Source organism: Mandrillus leucophaeus, unplaced genomic scaffold (assembly GCF_000951045.1).
Source record: "Mandrillus leucophaeus isolate KB7577 unplaced genomic scaffold, Mleu.le_1.0 Scaffold699, whole genome shotgun sequence".
NCBI classification, from domain to species: Eukaryota; Metazoa; Chordata; class Mammalia; order Primates; family Cercopithecidae; genus Mandrillus; species Mandrillus leucophaeus.
The window spans coordinates 88,809-103,140 of NW_012107574.1; the positions used below are offsets into that span (position 1 = coordinate 88,809).

A 14,332-nucleotide genomic window follows, 5' to 3' on the forward strand; every position below is an offset into this window, starting at 1 on the left:
GAAAACCAAATATGTAAGAGAAAATATTAACAAAGCAAAATACTGATTCTTGGAGAAAACTAGTACAATTGATAAATCCTCTAGCAAGAAAAATTGATACATCCTCTGGCAGGAAAAAGAGAGCAGACACTTATAAATAATATTACCAATGAAAAGGGAGACATAGCTACAGATTCACCAGAGATTAAAAAGAGAATATTATGAACAATTTTGTGACAAATTCTTAGAAAAAATATGTTTTACCAATAGAACTAAATAAAGAAAAAACAAAAGCCTAAATAGTCCTATCAGCCAGGTGCAGGCTCACGCTTGCAATCCCAGCACTTTGGGAGACTGAGAGGGGCAGATTGCTTGAGCCCAGGAGTTGGAGATAAGCCTGTGCAACATGGCAAAACCTTGTATCTACAAAAAACAGAAAAACAAAAGTTAGCTGGGTGTGGCAGTGCACACTTTGTAGTCCTATAGCTACTCAGAAGGCTAAAGTGGGAAAATTGCCCAAGCCTGAGGAGGTCGAGGCTATACTGAGGAGTAACTACACCACTGCACTCCAGCCTGGACAACAGAGTGAAATCCAGTGTTAATAAAACAAAACAAACAATCAAATAGTTCTACAATTTTTTTTTTTTTTTTTTTTTTTGGAGACGGAATTTCACTGCTTGCCCAGGCTGGAGTGCAGTGATGCAATCCTGGCTCACTGCAACCTCCACCTTCCGGGTTCAAGCGACGCTCCTACCTCAACCTCCTGAGTAGCTGGGATTACAGCCTTGGCCTCCCAAAGTACTGGGATTACAGGCATGAGCCACGCCTGGCCCCTATATAACCATTTAAAATACAGAAAGTTGTTGTTGTTGTTGTTGTTTTCCAATGTCTCAAAAAAATATCAGGCCCATATGGCTTTACAGGTAAGTTTTACCGAAGTTTCAAAAAACAGATCAACCCAAACTCATGCAAACTCATCCAGTCAACAAAAAATGAAGGAAAACACCCCAACCCATTCTATGAGGATAGTATAACCAAGACCCACATGAAACAGTAACAGAAAGGAAACTTACAGGTAACCACAGTCATAAAGATTTATCTTGAACAAAATGTTGCATCAAAATCCAAAAACTTATTTATTTATATTTATTTATTTATTTTAGATGGAGTCTTGCTCAGGCTGGAATGCAGTGGTGTGATCTCAGCTCATTGCAACCTCTGCTTCCCGGGTTCAAGCGATTCTCCTGTCTCAGCCTCCCAAGTAGCTGGGATTACAGGCACCTGCCACCGCACCCAGCAATTTTTGTAATTTTAGTAGAGACAGGGTTTTACCATCTTGGCCAGGCTGGTCTTGAACTCCTGACCTCGTGATCCACCCGCCTCAGCCTCCCAAATGCTGGGATTACAGGCATGAACCACCATGCCCCGCCTTTTAATTTATTTATTTATTTATTTATTTATTTTAGAAAACCCAGTAACTTAAAAAAATACATATATCAAGAACAAGGCCAGGCACGGTGGCACGGTGGCTCACCCCTATAATCCCAATACTTTGGAAGGCTGAGGCAGGTGAATCATTTGAGGTCAGGAGTTTGAGACCAGCCTGGCCAACATGGTGAAACCCCACCTCTACTAAAAATATAAAAATTAGTCAGATGTGGTGCGTGCCTGTAATTCCCAGGTACTCAGGAGGCTGAGGCAGGAGAATCACTTGAACCTGAGAGGTAGAGGATACAGTGAGCTGATGTCGTGCCAGTGTGCTCCAGCCTGGGCAATACAACAAGACTCCGTCTCAAAAAAAAAAAAAAGAACCAGTTGAATTTACCTCAGAATAAGAAAGACAGTTTAACGTAATTAGAACTACAAAACAATTAACCACATTAATGGATTAAAGACACCCATACTATTATCCCCACAGTTGCAGAAAAAGCTGTTAGTAACTTCATTCAGGCTGAAATGAAGGATAAAAATTCTCAGCAAACTCAGAAAATAAAAACTCACTTAAACTGACCAAGGGTATTTATCAAACATCTAAAGCAAACTTCAATGTTAATGATGAGATATCATTCTCAAGATCATTGATAAGGAGCCAGGTGCAGTGACTCACACCTGTAATCCCAGCACTTTTGGGAGGCCAAGGCAGGCAGGTCACCTGAGGTCAGGAGTTCGAGACCAGCTTGGCCAACATGATGAAACTCAGACTCTCCTAAAAATACAAAAATTAGCTGGGTGTGGTGGCGGGCGCCTGTAGTACCAGCTACTTGGGAGGCTGAGGCAGGAGAATGGCTTAAACCCGGGAGGCAGAGGTTGCAGTGAACCGAGAATGTACCACTGCACTCCAGCCTGGGTGACAGAGAGACTCTGTCTCAAAAAAAAAAGGAAAAAAAAGATCATTGATAAAACAAGTAAGTATCTACTGTTTCTATTCAAACTAGATATTCCTACCTATAACAGTAAGACAAAAAAAAAAGGAAGAAACTTGTCATCATTTGAATGTTATATGATTAGCTATACAGTAAACAAAAAAACCTATAGGCATCATATTAGAATAAATCAGAAAATTTAGCAAGATTATAAATCAATACACAAGATCAATACTCAAAAACCAACTCTGTTTCTATAAACCAAACAGAAAATACAATTTTAAAAAAATGCTATGTAAACAAATTAAAAGATATCAAGCAAAAGGTTTCTTAGGGATGGAGAGGAGTGGGAAAGGGTGGGAAGAAAGGAGAATAAAAGGATGGGAGGAAAGGAGAATAAAGGGACACCAGGAAACTTCTGGAAATAATGAACATGGTCACTATCTTGGTTGCAGTGATGGTTTAATGGGGGAATACAGCAGTAAAGTGTATGTGGAGAAAAAACACTTGTACACTGATGTGAATGCAAAATGGTACATCGACCTTGAAAAACAACTTGGTATCATCTTGCGAAAGTAAATGTGTATGTCCTAGAGCCCAGTAACTGAGCTCCAAAGTGTATACCCAATAGTAGTATTTCTCAAGGAGGTCATTATAGGAATTGTGGATTGAATAGTTCTTCACTGTCCCCTGTGCAGAACTCTCTAATACTCTGCATATCTTAATCTCTCTGCCTCTGCCTTTAAATGCCAAGAGTGTCCCCTACAGCAAAGATAATGTTATTCACCAATCACTCTATCTAATTCTTCACATTTCTCAGACCCCTTGCAATTAAGGTGGAGTGATGTGACTAGTTCTGGCCAAAGAGCCATGGAGAGAAGTGGCATGTGTCACTTCTGCATCTAAACATACAAAGCCCATGAATGATGCTCCAGTTACCTCTTCCCTTGCCAAAGCAACAAAGGGAAGTATAAAAGAGCCAAGACTTCATCAGGCTGGGTCCCTGAACAACTGTGTGACAAAAGAAACTCCCACACCCCAAACCCACCGACCCACAACAGACACATAATGTGAGAAATAACTGTTATGACCAGTCACTAAGATTGGGGGGAAAAGAGGGGTGTTACCATGGCATTACTTAAGCTTATATTAACTGATATGTTCACTGTTCAATCATCTGACCATCAAACATTCCTACATATAACCAAATGTCCCTCCAGCATAGTAACTCCACTTGGAAACTACTGTCTTAGAAAAAGTACTTGCGTATCAGGAGGCATATCAACATAAGACTATAGCAGCAACATTGTTTATAACAACAAACTGAAAGCAACCCAAATGTCCATCAGCAGGAAAATTACTTAAGAAATTATGAAAATTGTGGAATGTTTAGAGTAGACATTATAGACAAATGAAAACCACATAAGTAACATGTAATCTTATTATGAAACACTGTATTAGGTGAATAAAATCAATTACAGAAGACCAGAGCAATGTATCACTTTTATACACATCAAAAACAAGCAAAATATAGATACATGGTAAAACTTATTTCGAAAAAGGAAAAAATGATGAATACACATTCTAGGACAGTGAATCCTTCTAGGGCTAGGGGAGGCAATGAGACATACGTAAAGAGAACACAGGTAGAAGAAACACTGGTATTGATATCGCTACAGTTCCTACATTCAGTAGTGGTTAACAATTCTTCAATTTATTATACTTCATAATTTAACAAATATTAATTAAAGTACAATATTATCTGGCCAGCCAGGGTGGTTCACACCTATAATCCCAGCACTTTGGGAGGCCGAGGTGGTCGGATCACTTGAGGTCAGGAGTTCAAGACCAGCCTGGCCAACATGGTGAAATCCCGTTCCTACTAAAAGTACAAAAATTAGCCAGGCATGGTGGTGCGCACCTGCAGTCCCAGCAACTCAGGAGGCTGAGGCAGGAGAATCACTTGAACCCGGGAGGCAGAGGTTACAGTGAGCCAAGATCGCACCACTACACTCCAGCCTGGGCAACAAAGCAAGATCGTCTTTCAAAAAAAATAATAATAATACATTATTTAAAAATCTATGTTAAATTCTATAGGACAAGTTAAATATAACATTAAAACCACATAATATAAATGTATCTATTAAATACTCTTTCAATAATCAAATTTTGAGAGTTTTATTTAACAACAAAGCCATATATGTAAAGTAATGACCATGCTCAAGTGCTATGAAACCACAGCAATTATAACTAGGTTATGACCAATCTATCTCACTCCTTATTTCTAAATCTATAGCTCTTCTATATCTAAATTAAAAAGAAAAAAATAAAACTCCTTTCATTTATACTCTCAGTTTTTCTCTGACAACAGAACAGGATTAAAAAAAAAAAAAGACAAAAATTAATGAAAGCTCAAACTGCAAGAAATCAATTATTTTTCCCTAACTCAGTCAACAGATATTAAAGACTCAGTTTTTCAATGTAGTCAATTATTTTTAAAGGCATAGTGTAAAACAGGTTTTACAAGTTTTGCTTGTGAAAATAGGAAGCTATTAACTTTCAATTCACTCAATGGTAGAAGTCCATCCAGTAATAGGCCTGGGAAATGGGACAAGTCTCTAGTACTGAATGAAAATGCTAATTATAACCGGATCTGCTGACCTTATCTGAACATTCCATGTGCTTTCCTGCCTCTGCCTGCATGAGCATAAAAATCTTTCTGACCATCTCCTTCACATGTCAAAAGACTTTTCATCCTTCAAATTCCATCATAATTGCTACCTCTTTCATTACAAAATTCCTTCTTACCTGACAAAATGTAATCTCTCCTTCCATTAATCCCCCACAGTACTTTTCTGCACCTTTCTTACAACAGATATCATTGCGCCTGCTTCATCTTCTGATACAAAATTATAAGCTATTCAAAGGCGGAGGATTACTTAGCTATGTTAGTATTTCTGGGGTGCCAGGCACAGTGCCTTCCCCAAAGAGGATACTGAATAAATAGTTATATTAGATGTGCCTATGCAAACACCCAGCATCATAGAAAAGAGAGAGACTGTTGACCTAACAAAGCATCAAACATTAAATATGCATTTTTAATAACCTATGGTGGTAATACAGATGATTATTTTTTCAGTAATCCATCTATCCATAGGGCAAAATCTTAGCATATCAGTCACTAACTTTTCAATGCTCCGACAAAAGTTAAGCAGCAGTGGATTCAAAATGAACGACTAAAATCGATCTAAATGCACCTTGCACAGCCTGACCAAAACCTATTTTTGAAAATGATCAAGTATTAGCCTTCTTAAAACTAGAATAGAGAGGAAAAAACTAACATAGGCTATTTATTCATAAGGAAAGACTACAAGAATGTGCTTGCTACACAGCAGTGAACAACAAAACCATTTATTACCACACACATCTGGTCTTACTTCCTTCACTTATAACCCTTGAAACAGATCAGACATTTAGACATTTGCCAATTAACAAATGGTGTACTTAGGCCAGGAACAGTGGCTCACACCTGTAATCTTGGCACTTTGGGAGGCCAAAGCGGGTGAATCACAAGGTCAGGAAATCAAGACCATCCTGGCTAACCCGGTGAAACCCCGTCTCTACTAAAAATACAGAAAATTAGCTGGATGTGGGGTCATGCGCCTGTAGTCCCAGCTACTTGGGAGGCTGAGGCAGGAGAATCACTTGAACCCGGGAGGCAGAGGTTGCAGTGAGCTGGGATCGCGCCACCACACTCCAGCCTGGGAAACAGAGCAAGACTTCATCTCAAAAAAATAAAATAAAATAAGAAAAAAAGAAAAAGAAAGTATTTGTTTAACGTTCCCCCAACGTTCAATGACCCATTTTCTCATCCAAATCCTAATTTCCATTTATTAACATATTATATTACTTAAAACTCAAGAAATATGACATATAACTATGGTGATGCTACCCTTACCAATGCTTGGGACTTTATTAATAACTCTGACAAAGAAAAGAATATAACATTTTCTCAAGCAATCTGGTTCTATTTTATAAATAATAGCAATAAAATAGTTAACATACCCAAAGCAAAGAAACCAATAATGTCAAAAATATATCAGTTGCATCACATTTTCTCCAAAATGAGAAACATTTAAGATTCAAAATTTATAACTAGGCACTTACTTAAGCACTATAGACTCAAACCTTCAGCATGTGTCAATGTTTCTAAATTCACAAATTTAAGGATCAGTAGACTCTACTAGAAAATGTACGCTTAAGACACCAACTCATAAGTAATCAATTTGTCATCTAAACTCTGAAATATGACAATGAAATTCTACCTATTTTATGTCCAGTAGGTACAATGCACATAACTCATGAAGCAATGATCATCAAGGCCTCATATGAGCCAATGGCACTGTTTTTTCTCCACAGTTCCACCAACTGACAACATCCACAATAGGAACTGAATAAGACCTCAGATGAGTCAAAAATCATCTACCCCACATCACAGAAATGGCTTAAAGTAAGGTCCTTACTGATGCTGGGAAACCTGTTAGTATTTTGCTTGTTTTAAACTTAATTTTCGGCCTGGCACGGTGGCTCACACCTGTAATCCCAGCACTTTGGGAGACCGAGGCGGGCAGATCACTTGAGGTCAGGAGTTCAAGACCAGCCTGGCCAACATGGTGAAACCCCGTCTCTACTGAAAGTACAAAAATTAGCCAGGTGTGGTGGTGCATGCCTGTAATCCTGGCTGAGGCAGGAGTATGGCTTGAACTCAGGAGGCAGAGGTTGCAGTGAGCTGAGACCATGCCACTACACTCAAGCCTGGGCAACAGAGCAAGACTCCGACTCAAAAAATAAATAAATAAACAAACTAACTAACTAACTTACTTACTTTTCCACCAATCAGTGGCAGAACATGCATCTTTCCGGTCAAGCTGTCTTTCACAGATGATACTATCAGGCAGGTCCCACACAGGATGACTTGGCGTCTTGTCCATCGGTTCACTGGCAACTGCATTTTGCCTTTACGGACATTATACATTCCTGAGAGCTGAATCCGTTCAGAGCTACCCGTGCTGTGAGGTTTTCCTGAAATAAACACAAGCAAACATGTTATTCTTTTAAAATGGAAGCTTTTCCTACTCATCTGCATACCAGATATAAGAACTGGACAACAAGGGAATAATTCAAGGGAAAATTATAAATTCAATCTAATTTATAATTGAGATGACAACTGTCATAATGGAATTATGTTAAGAACTACATCTCCACATGTACACTTAATATTAAGTGAAAAGCCTTTTCCATAAAATCCTAGGAAAACACCATTTTAACTCTCTGTTTTAACTGGAGTTTTCTTTTTTATTTGAGACGGAGTCTCGCTCTGTCGCCCAGGCTTGAGTGCAGTGGTGCGATCTCAACTCACTGCAACCTCCACCTCCTAGGTTCAAGCAATTCTCCTGCCTCAGCCTCCTATGTAGTTGGTCTACAGGTGCCGGCCACCATGCATGGCTAATTTTTTTTGTATTTTTAGTAGAGATGGGGTTTTACCATGTTGGTCAGGCTTCTGATCTCGAACTCCTGACCTCAGGAGATCTGCCCGCCTCAGCCTCCCAAAGTGCTGGGATTACAGGCATGAGCCACTGCACCCGGGTTGGAGTTTTATTTTCTTGCATATCTTTCACAATTTAATTTTACGTTTGAAAAGACTTCACGATATTTATGAATGGACAGAGTTATTTAAATACACTAAGAAGAAAGTATTACAGCCTGAGATAGGAGAATAACATCCAACAACTTACATTTAATAAAACTAATCAGTTTAATAAAATTAACTGCGGATATTTTTCCTTCTACAGATATTCAATGTGTATTTACTGTAAAGAAAACATTAGAAAGGAAATATTTTTCTTAAAAAACACTATTATTTCCTATTAGAAGTACTATCCCAGCAATCCATGAAGAATGGGTCCTACAATACTTATGACTCATGGTAAGGAGCACAGAAACAGAGAAATAAGAAATGAGGCTGAAAGGCAGAAAGAGATCTGAGAAAGGTCTAAAGAGTCTTTACTTCCCAAATGGAAATGAATTTGGCAGAATTAGTCAGGCAAGTCCTATCAACTTAATGGGAGAACTACTGTGATTGACACAAACATAGTGACAGAGTCATATAAGCAACCAGAAAAGTATTTCTACATTTCTAGATACTGAATAGATAATTTCAAAGAGTACCAAAGCCTCTTCCCAGAGATAAGTTAATAAGAGATATATGTACTATAGTAGGACTCCAGTCAGGAATAACATATTTATTTAGAAGTTGGACTAGTTGCCAAGGGCTAGCAAAAGAAATAGGTTCAAGATAAATTACATTCTTATTAATATTAAAAATCAGCATAAATAGCAAGTCGTTTTGATACATGTCTAATACTTATTAGACAGGGAACAGGAAGAACAACAGCTCTAAAAATAAATAACAAGAAACTCCAAAGAGTATCTGAACCTTCCCAATACATACTTTGGGCACAGATGTTAGGAAATAAGCCACAGGTTTGAATTTCACTTCTTCTTTCTCCCAGTAGATCAAAATGTTTTATAAAATAAATACTTCACACCACAAAATTTTGCTGAGGCTGGGCCAGGATGAAGTATAACAGTGATTCAGCTACTTGAACCAGATGCCCAGCAAACAGCTACACTGTTAGAGCTCTCACTGGAAAGGTACTGTATTGTTTGTCTACCACATGTTAGTTTTCCCACAAATGAGTAGGGAGCCCAGAAGACTATTCAAAACAGATGTGAGATGTGACAAGCCAAGGGCTGCCAATGATGGATGAGACACAGTGATTCATACGTCCCATTCTGCACAAGCTCATTTATACCTAGAGAGGAAGATGCCTGGGTTTCCAATCTAAGAGCTCCTTACTATATGACAGACTCTCTTCCTGTGGGGAAGGAGAAAGAAGAAAAGACAAAGAATAATAAAAATGAAAAGCAAATGAAGGACTAAAAACAATGGACAATAGGTTACCGGGTTTCCAAAATCCAATTTCCTTGACATAATAAACGAATGCTAAAAAGGGATCTGATCTGATCTACACACACACACACACACACACACACACACACAAAATAAATGCAAAGAAGTAGGCATTTTATTCCGTCCATCAGAGAGTGGCTTCAAGAATACTTGTTAACCTGTAACATTTATGCAGTTCTTTGAAGAACCAGAGACTGGAAAAAAAGAGAATAGGGGTACATGAGGGCTGGCCCTTCAATTCTCCAACTCCATATATATCCTACAGAAAGCCCTAGAGCAAATCACCAGACAGACTGGACAAAGGCCAGAAGGGATCTTTAACAGAAGAGTATGGATACATCAGTAGATTCTGGCTCTTTATTCCCTAGTCAGAAAAATTCCCAAGAGTTCTGAATTGTCCTGGAGCCCAAGAGTCAGATCAGCCTGTCCTTGGAAAACCCTGAACATCCCAGTCTGAATCAAATCCCTCTGGTCTTGCTCTGAATGAATTTCAATATCCCTATTGTCTGTCCTCTCCCTGGGTGTCCCAGATCAGACACATCCTTAGGACGCGGCTGTGTACTAAGTGGGTCCTGAGGAATATGGAGATGAATGAGGTAATATATACCTAGACAATCACCCAGGTGCACCCTCCTTTTTATCAGACTTCCTTGTTCTATGACATAAGGAATTATTTTTGCTCTTCCTGCCAATATTCAAATTCCTCAACTCAGAGGAATTCCAGTTGCCCTATGCTCTAATAAACACTGACAATACCAAAGTAATTCATGTCTGCCAGTTTAAAGCTGGGTCAGTTGTAACTTTCACTTTAGAAATGTTACTCTAATTCCCTACAGGCTTAAGGCACTTTTACATGATCCAGGAGGAAAAACAGACAGCAAAAGCAAACATTTCAAGCTGAGACAGAAACACAACAACACAGAGTGATTTGAAAACATATTCATATACTTCCTCTTTTACTTACGCACTTGGCACATGGTAGGTAAGGTGATCTATACTAGTCTATTTAAAAACCAGGCATGGCCCACTAGTTGGGCCCACTTGTAGAAAATTACAGCACAATGCTAAAGAATCAAACTAGGGTCTCTGGATTATTTTATTTTATTTTATTTTATTTATTTATTTTTTTAGACAGAGTCTCACTCTGTCGCCCAGGCTGGAGTGCAGTGGCATGATCTCGGCTCACTGCAACCTCCGCCTCCCAGGTTCAATTGATTCTTCTGCCTCAGCCTCCAAGCACCTCAGACTACAAACAAATGCCACCATGCCTGGCTAATTTTTGTATTTTTAATAGAGACAGGGTTTCCCCATATTGGCCAGGCTGGTCTCAAACTCCTGACCTTGTGATCCACCCACCTCAGCCTCCCAAAGTGCTGGGATTATAGGTGTGAGCCACCGTGCCTGGACAGCCTCTGGATCTTGATTACATACTCAAGGCTCCTCTCCCACACCAAAATGACAGTTCTTATTTCACATAGTAAAATTGTTTTTTAAAGAGGGGGCAAAAAAGAGCATGAAATGTCTTATAATCCACTATGCTAGATGCTAGAGGTATCAAGAAAATGTTCTCTGCGTCAAATTGGTTAAAGCAAAATCTCTAAAAACGTAGTCCAAAAACCATATAAAGCAAAATATCTAAAAATGTAGTCCAAGGACCATATATATTAGTATCACTTAGATTTCTGTCTACTACCACAGCCCTAGATTTGAAATATTGGTAGCCAAGGCCTGAGACCTACATTTCAGTAACCACAAATAGATGGTTATATTTTGTGACCATAAATCTAAAATAATAAAATAAGTCATTCCCCAAGGTCAGCTTATTTTCTAACAAATGTATTCCTCACATTCATGAATTCAGGATTCTAATTGTCATCTCCGTAAGTAAGCTAGTTCAACCTTTTCACGTCATATAAAACTACCTTAAAAATACGATGAAAGCAATGGACCTCCAGGAAAAAAAAAAAAAAAAAAAACTTTAATATGCACAGACATCAGATTTGGCAGATAACTGTAGCAGATTTATTTGACCATATCCACGAGAAAAAAGGATGGTGAAATCACTCAATAACAAGAGCCTATTCCCATTTCCTTAAATCACATTCCAAAGATGAGGAAGGGGTGGGTTAAAATTAACTTCTCCTATAGCCAAATTTATTCTTACAAAATTATTTCTACTTTAATTGGCTTATTACTTTGTCTTTGATCTTTCTTATCTCTTCCTTCACATAGTTTACCTATCTCAGGAGGCCTAGCCCACGTAGCAAACTATTTAGACAGATAATATTTACCTTGACAGACATTTTTTCCAATAAAAAAAGCTCACTGAGTATTATAGTGATAGGTCTACTGTAATCACTATAATTAAAAATGTATCTGGGCTGGGTGCAATGGTTTATGCCTGTAATCTCAGCACTTTAAAAGGCCAAGGTGGGAAGACTGCTTGAGCCCAGAAGTTCAAGACCAGCCTAAGCAACATAGTGAAACCCCGTCTCCATAAAAAAGTTAGCTGGGAGTGGTGGCAGGCACCTGTAGTCCCAGCTAATCAGGAAGTAGAGGTGTGAGGACTGCTTGAGCCCAGGAGGTCAAGGGTGCAGTGCACTATGATTGTACTACTGCACTCCAGAGCCTGGGAGATGGAGTAAGACCTTGTCTTTAAAATATATATATATATATTATATGAATAAATATATATTATATAAAATATGTAAATAAATAAATATATAAGTATATATTATATAAATATATAGTATATATTTATATATAGATATTAATATATCTATATACATACACTGGTTTTTAAAGTATTTACAGTTTTACATCAGAAAGCCAAAACTAACATCTTAACCAAAAAGTAAAACATTATTTTGGAAAGTACACATTGGACTGGACACAGTGGCTCATGCCTGTAATCTCAGCACTTTGGGAGGCTGATGTGGGTAGATCACTTGAGGTCAGGAGTTCGAGACCAGCCTGGCCAAGATGGCAAAACCCTGTCTCTACTAAAAATATAAAAATTATCCAGGCATGGTGGCGGGCACCTGTAGACCCAGCTAGTCTGGAGGCTGAGGCAGGAGAATCACTTGAACGCAGGAGGCAGAGGTTGCAGTGAGCTGAGGTTGTGCCACTGCACTCCAGCCCAGGTGACAGAGTGAAAGTCTGTCTCAAAAAAAAAAAAAAAAGAGAGAAAGTACATATTGGCTCATTTGACCACTGTTAAAAAAAAATGGGGGTTGGGGGTGGTCCATTACAAGGAAAACTTTAAGAAAACTGAAGCAACATACTTTGTGTGCCTTTGTTGTGGTTGTTTTACATCCTGAATGGTTTAAACATTTATTTTCAGAGTAAGACCGTGTCATTTTTTTCAGAGCCAAAAAGTCATTGTTTTGTGAAGTACTTTTCTAGTGTCATGAATGGTTTTTGCAAAATGCTTTCTATGATAGAAATGTCCACCCTTTAAAAATCTTCACTTTTTTTTACAGATTTATTAATGTATAAAAGACATACAGTAAACTACATAAAGTATAAAATAAGATATGACATATCTACACACATGAAACCGTCACCAGAAAATGAGTATATTGATCATTGCCGTTTCCTCATGTCCCACTGTGATTTCTCTCTCTCCCTACACCGCTACAGAGTTTCTCCCACACTCAGGCAACTATGATCTGGTTTCTGTCACTTTCTTCCATGTTGTTGCAAGAGTTCATTATTTCTTGTTGCTGAGTAGTATTATATTGTATGAATATACCACAATTTAACAATTGATCTGCTAATGGACATTTGAATTGTTTACAGTCTTTATTATTATTATTATTTTGATGGAGAACACTGGTGTACAAGTCATGGTATAGACAAATGTTCTGATACCTCTCGGGTAAATACCTAGGACTGGAATGGCTTGCTTGTACCATTTTACACCCCCAGCAGCAGTGCAGAGGGTTCCATAAGCTCCACATCCCTGTCAACATTTTTTTTTTTTTTTTTTTTTTGGGACGGAGTTTCACTCTTGTCGCCCAGCTGGAGTGCAATGCCATAATCTCGGCTCACTGCAACATCCACTCCCCAGGTTCAAGCAATTCTCCTGCCTCAGCCTCCCGAGTAGTTGGGATTACAGGCACCCGCCACCACGCCTGGCTAATTTTTGTATTTTTAGTAGAGACAGGGTTTCACCATGTTGGCCAGGCTGGTCTAGAACTGCCGACCTCAGGTGGTCCACCCGCCTCAGCCTCCCAAAGTGCTGGTATTACAGGCATGAGCCACGGCGCCTGGCCCCCGGCCCCCAGTCAACGCTTTTAGCCATTCTAGTGCATATGTAGTGGTATCTCCCTATTGTTATAAGTTGCATTCCCCTAATGACTAATCATCTTCTCACAAGTTTCTGATCCGCATATCTTCTTTGCCAAAGTGACTATTCAAATCTATTGTTCAATTTTAATTGGGTTGTGTTCTTTAGATATTCCTAACATAAATCCTCTGTCAGATATACCTTTTTTTTTTTTTTTTTTTGAGACACAGTCTTGCTGTTGCCCAGGCTGGAGTGCAGTGGCACAAACATAGCTCGCTACAGTCTCAACCTCCTCCTGGGATCAAATGATCCTCCCTCCTCAGCCTCCTGAATAGCTGGGACTACAAGTGCCTGCCACCATGCCCAGATAATTTTTTTCTATTTTTTGTAGAGACAGGGACTCGCTATGTTGCCCATGCTGGTCTTGAATTCCTGCACTCAAATGATGCTTTCACCTCGGCCTCCCACATGTTGGGATTTAAGCGTTTGAGTCACTGTGCCCAGACTTCTGTAAGATATATGACTTGCAAATATTTTCTCCCAGTCTGGCTTACTTACTTTTTAACTTTCTTTTTTTATTATTATTATTATACTTTAAGTTCTAGGGTACATGTGCACAACATGCAGGTTTGTTACATATGTATACATGTGCCATGTTGGTGTGCT

At 38.8% G+C, this 14,332-nt stretch overlaps 1 protein-coding gene across 1 annotated transcript in view; it reads right to left on the minus strand.

The window, feature by feature from the left end:
- The window catches only part of LOC105527887 (PH domain leucine-rich repeat-containing protein phosphatase 1-like), a gene marked incomplete at its 3' end in the record, with an annotated part of 137,690 nt that overhangs the window by 78,904 nt on the left and 44,454 nt on the right, over positions 1–14,332 (minus strand). Inside the window, exon 2 of the mRNA XM_011964383.1 lies at positions 7,228–7,424. Within this exon, the coding sequence (XP_011819773.1) occupies positions 7,228–7,377 (150 nt within the window). The remainder of the gene's footprint in view (positions 1–7,227; positions 7,425–14,332) is intronic.